The 6,000-nt window shown below is 43.9% G+C and overlaps 1 protein-coding gene across 2 annotated transcripts in view; it reads left to right on the top strand.

Moving 5' to 3' along the window:
- The first annotated feature begins 632 nt into the window (after positions 1-632).
- The window catches only part of DIAPH3 (diaphanous related formin 3), a 506,525-nt gene continuing 501,157 nt past the window's right edge, over positions 633-6,000 (top strand). For both annotated transcript variants that reach the window (XM_073014378.1, XM_073014377.1), the window contains exon 1: positions 633-986. In XM_073014378.1, the coding sequence (XP_072870479.1) occupies positions 807-986 (180 nt within the window). In that variant the 5' untranslated portion in view covers positions 633-806. The remainder of the gene's footprint in view (positions 987-6,000) is intronic.

Genomic DNA, 6,000 nt, shown 5'->3' with positions numbered 1-6,000 from the left:
TAATAACTCCCCTTTTTGCTCTCATGGAACTTCTAAAACAACTGCTATAGACATTTACATTCCTTAGTTAATTGTGTTAGGGTTTGCGAACCAGATGAGACTGTGAGCTCCTGAAGGGCTCAGCTTAGCCTAGCTCTGTCTGATTTTGGGTGACCCCTCTGCCACCTCAGAGCGAGCACTTAGGCAGGAAATATGTCCAGAAGGCTTCCTTTTGGAGCGTCGTGGGCCCCGTCGTTTTGTCCTGCCTAGTACCCCTTCCAGCACCGTACCCAGTCCCAGAACTACTTTTTCCAGCCCCAGACGTGCAAGGAGAGGGCCAGCAGATGGTTTTATATTCCAGCGCTGCTCAAATGGTGGCGCAGGGCCTGTCTCGCCCGCCTTCCAGTTCTGCTGGAACCCTATTTCCAAATCCAAAGAAATCCAGGCCGATGACTTCCTCCACGGTCCCCCGCCTTTCTCCAAATCTGACGCCACTCTATGCCCTTAAGGTGAGCGGCCTGAACCGCCAGAACGGTTGAGTGGCAGCATTGACAGGCGGCATGGCCAATCATGTTTCGCGACGCCCGGAAGGGGCGGTACCTCAGCGTGTCATTGATCCGGCGGCGCGGGATTGGCCAGTCCGGGCCAACACGGGTGGCGGGAGTTTTCAGATGTGTTGGCTGCGGCCCCGACTTCAGCGGTTGGACTAGGCTGTGGTGACTGGGAGACGGACCCCGGGAGACAAACCCATTGCCGATCCCTCAGCTCCCCACTTGCAGCTTGCTGAGTGGCCACCTTCTTTCCGGTCCCCAGAGCTGCAGGGAAAGATGGAACGGCACCGGCCGCGGCTGCACCACCCTACCCAAGGCTCAGCCACTGGGACTCCCTACCCTTCCTCAGCCTCACTCCGCGGCTGCCGGGAAAGCAAGATGCCGGGCAGGAAGGGCCCCCAACGCCCTCCGCCGCCCGGTGGCCCCGAGGAGCCTGGGGAGAAGCGCCCCAAATTTGTAAGTATCGCCTGGAGCTAGGGTGGGGCCGCTCCCGCCTCGCCGTAGGGCTGACTGCCGAGGGTGGGCCCACAAGAACTTGGGGACCAAATTTTATTCTAGAGATCCGAGGTGCCAATCATCATAGATTGACAACGACCGGGTCTAGTTGTAGCTGGATCCTGTGACAAATGCCCAGATCTTTGTGTTGCCCCCAAATTTCTTAGGGCTGATGTGAAAAGCAGTTCAAATGTCTATATGCATTGATGTCATCTAGGTGGACAATGCATTTTTTAAGTCGAACTTCTCCCTTCTTCCCTAGTGTAAGAAGGTATAAGATATATCAAAGTGAACTTTTAGGTGACAGCATTTTTTTTTTCTGCTTATTATTTTAATCTAATAAGAACTTTTAATTACATATAAGAAATTTTAAGGTGGATATAATTTTCCAAGTTGAAACAGCTCGTTTTAAAACTTGGCGGGTGATGTGGTCACTACTAAAGAATGTTTTGCTTAGCTTGGAAAGAATTCTAAATATTTGAAACTTGCTATTCTGGTTTGCTTGTCTTTAACACTTAAGGAAAGTGTCATGATTAGCTCCTTGTCTTTTAGTTGGTGTCAACTAGTGAAAGTATAGGCAGTGATGATTATTTTGGGGGGTGTGTGTGTAAATAAATCACATAGAGGATTGATAGATTTGGGATGAGTCCAACAGAATTGAAATTTCACATTTACCGCTCCACCATTTTCCTTAGGAATATGGAAAAACTACGTGTGTGTGTGTGTGTGTGTGTGTGTGTGTGATAGTACAGTATTTGTCTTATGTGGGCAAGTAAAAATTGTGAGAAATTTAATTCATGATTCGCAAATTAAGGGAATAATGGTTTGTGAACCAGTTGCTAACTATAACATTTAGTTAAAAATAATAGTTGAATAAGACTGAGAGCCCATATTCTGATACATGAGATATATCAGAATACTGAAAATGAGGAACAGCGTAGATTAGTTATGCCAAATTAAGTATCAAAATGGTCATAGGAATAGTGACATTTTGCAAAAGGATCAAATACGGACTTGATCATTATCCTGACAGATCTGAAGAATGAATAGGACAGAGTTAACTTCCCAATGAAAGATTTTTGCCTCGTGAGAAGAATCCTCTAAGGCAATGACTTTTCTTCCTTTTATAGTCTACTCTCTGGGTTAATAATCATATTTTATTTTGTTTTAACTTCTGTGGTCCAGAATACAAGGTGTTATTTTCTGTGACTCATTCCCAGCAAGGAGGTCATGAAAACAGGATCTAAATTAATATTTATGTTAAGTTTCATTGAAGGATTTGATCATTTAGTTTCTAGTCTCTGTGCTGTTTTTCATTCTTATGTATGTCACATTGACCATCTCAGCATGCCATTTGTTAAAAGGGTTCTCATAAAGATGAAATGACATCTAAAAGATAGCACTCTTAAGCTGTAAAGGTAAAAAACACATCTAAAACACTGTGTTTTGGGGCAGGAGTCTGATTTGAATCATGACTTCCAATTAATTTAGAAGTAATTTGGACTCTTCTTTGAAGCTAATTTAGATTCTTGCTTATATGGTAACTTCTTTAGTTATATCTTCCAGTTCATTAATTTTGTTGTCAGCTATGTCTAATCTGCTGCTTTTCTGAATATTTGATTTTAGCAATTATTTTTTATTTTAATAAGTTCCATTTGCTTATTTTTCAAATCTGTCTGGGCATTCTTGATAGTCGTTTGTTTCTTATTCATTTATTTCTTTAGACATTTCCTACTTGGTTGTTCTTATTCTTTATTTGACAGTTCTGCTATTTGCAATCTGGGCAGTCTACATTGACTCAAATTCATGATGCCTTGCTCTCTTTCGTGTGCTTGTTTATCTTTGTAAGATTATAGCTTTATCTTCACCTATAAGATTCCGGGGGTGCTTTTCTTTGGAGAGAGTTTGAGTTTGTCTACCAGGAGCCTGGGCATGCTACTGATTTTGGACCACCTTCCTGTTGAACTGGAAATCTTAAGATGGACAGAAGTTCCAGGCACAGCTCTACTCTGTTCCTGTCCTAAAGCTCAGTATCCCAGTCTCAAGGCTGCTTCCTGAGCAGCTCTTCCCAGTTTGCCTACCTTTCACTGCTCTGGATTGCATACCAGGAACTCTTGTTTTTTGGATGGAGAGGGATCTTTGAGACCATCAAAGGTCCCAGCAATGCCTCAGAAAGTAATTGTACTTGCAGGTGTCAAGTCAGTCACTGTTCTTGCAGATCTCATGTCAGTTCTTGGCTTTTTCTTGATGGGATGAAGTGACATTATCCTAAATCTTTTCAGGTCACCCAGTCATTATCCGAGCCTGGGACAGCTACTTTTGATTGGAACAAGTCATATAGGTTGGTGATGTGATGGATAGGAATAATTTAGGTGGCTAGTGTTTTGCACACTTCTGCAAAGCAGCAAGCAAGTAGTGGAATGGAGTGGTAAACTGGTCACTCCCTTCTGTCTTAGTGTAAGAAAGCAGGAGCTCTGGTACTCGCTGAAATCTTGTTTTACTTTGAGTCCTGATAAAGTAGGCAAATTCTTGTTTTCTACTAAATGTATAGTTGCGGGCTTCACGTCACTTGCGAGTTGGGTAAAAGAGTTTGTAGCATAGATATCTGTTCCCATAAATAGGTATAAATAGTAGAAATTAGTCTATTGTAATTGTATGATACTTTGGCTGTGCCATGAGTCAATTGACTTTGGGCTGCTTGTGAATTAACCAACATGGTCTCATTTGAAAATATCTTAAGCCGTGAGCATTGAGATGGTAGGGATAGCTACTGGGGCATAGAAGAGAGATGGAGGAGGCTGAGAGGACAGGACAAGTATCTGGGTGGAGACTTTGTGAAAGCAGATAAAATTCCGTAGGAATTAAACTTGGAACCTGCCCTAGGCCACCCTCTTAATACCTGGACCCGAGGCCTATATCCTTTGTAGAACAGAACAGTTGGCCTACAGATTGTGGAAAGCCTTTCAGTAATACCTGTTTCTCATTGCTCTTAGCAACACACAGGTAGTGGTGGCAGAGCAGGACATGTGGCTTTTAGGAGAAGGGTCCATCTCCAGGATGTAGGTCAGTCCATTCAAAGGGAGCCTGTAAATTGGTGGTCCAAGTTGATGAAGGAATTGGTTTTAATTAGGAGAGTCCTCTAAAAGTTCTTACAGACTTCAGTTTAAATCATCTAATCGTTTCCATCGAATAGATTGGTAATTATTGATTGATTATGTCATTGTAGTACTTTCAGTTTTGGTTTTGAGATTTTTCTTTTTCCTTTTCTTTTTTTTTTTTTTTTTTTTTGAGACGGAGTCTGGCTCTGTCGCCTATGCTGGAGTGCAGTGGAGCGATCTCGGCTCACTGCAAGCTCCGCCTACCGGGTTCACGCCATTCTCCTGCCTCAGCCTCTCTAGTAGCCTTCCGAGTAGCTGGGAATACAGGCGCCCCCTACCACACCCGGCTAATTTTTTTTTTAAATATATTTTTAGTAGAGACGGGGTTTCAGCGTGTTAGCCAGGATGGTCTTCATCTCCTGACTTCGTGATCCGCCGGCCTTGGCCTCCCAAAGTGCTGGGATTACAGGTGTGAGCCATCGCGCCCGGCAGGTTTTGAGATTTTTCATCTTGTCCTTTAATTTCTGTATATTTACCAGTTAACTTTTCCGAGTGAGCCAAGCACTGTTCTAGGTATGTTATAATTATCAACTCCTTTAATTCTTAGAAGAATCTTATGAGGTAGGTAGTATTATTAACCTGGTTTGCCATAGGAGTAAACCAAGGTATACAGAGATTAAGCTGCCTAAAATCACACAGCTGCCAGTTCATGAGGCTGAGAGTTGAACCTAGGCATGCTGGCTTCAGAGTATACATTCCTTTTTTTTTTTTTTGAGATGGAGTCTCACCCAGACAGGAGTGCAGTGGCACAATCTTGGCTCATTGCAACCTCCACCTCCTGGGTTCAAGCGATTCTCCTGCCTCAGCCTTCTAGTAACTAGGATTACAGGCATGCGTCACCATGCCTGGCTAATTTTGTATATTTAGTAGAGAAGGGGCTTCACCATGTTGGCCAGGCTAGTTTTGAACTCCCGACCTCAAGTGATCCACCTGCTTCGGCCTCCCAAAGTGCTGGGATTACGGGTGTGAGCCACTGCCCCTGGCTTCATCACTGTCCTGAATTCTCTCCAGTAGCTGTTGGGAACTTTACTGCTTCTTTTCTCATCCAGGAACCATTAGCAATAATTAGTGATGCCTTTAATGAATATATAATATGAGTATAGAATTGATTTTCTGATTATAGGCAGGCTGCGAGGTGGGAAGATTTACAAGGTTGGAGAATTTTTGTTGATTGTACGGGTAGTAGGAATTTGAGTAGAGATGAAATCCCAGTAAGCTTGATGAGATTAGTGCATGTTTGCCAATTACTTTGGGTTATTTGGAAGCAGGTGTAGTAGGCTGAACAATGATCTTCCAAAAGATAGACACTCCTTAATCCCTGGAACCCGTGAATGTTACCTTATATGGCAAAACATGACTTTACAGGTTTTTTTTTTTTTTTTAAAAAAAGGGGCCAGGCAGGAGCAACAATTAAACCCAATGTATGACTGTGCTGTGGTGTAACTTCTGACAGCAGGATGTCTGAAAGAGATACCGCTCTTTCTCTTCCAGCCCCTGAGAGATAGGGTATCTCATAGCCTCCAGCCTCCTGCCAGGAGGATGAGGAACCATCCTTCAGTGCTTGCCTGCCTGAGTTTGGGCTGCCACTCTTTGGAACTCCCTGCTCAGCTTCCCAGCCAGCCCAGATTGTGGAATGTGGCTGCTTCTACCCCGTTGGCTGGGGCAACCACAGGTGATTCAAGCAACCTCCACCTGGGCCTGTTGAACTCCACCAGGAGGCAGCCCCAAAGTTCCACACATCTGGACATCTGGGGCCTTGGACAGTGATAGGGTCAGCACATGGAGATTGAATCTATGTCTGAGGTGGATACACATTA

Source organism: Chlorocebus sabaeus, chromosome 3 (assembly GCF_047675955.1).
Source record: "Chlorocebus sabaeus isolate Y175 chromosome 3, mChlSab1.0.hap1, whole genome shotgun sequence".
Taxonomy (NCBI): Eukaryota; Metazoa; Chordata; class Mammalia; order Primates; family Cercopithecidae; genus Chlorocebus; species Chlorocebus sabaeus.
The sequence above is the reverse complement of the archived record's forward strand: the minus strand, read 5'-3'. Positions and strand labels throughout refer to the sequence as shown.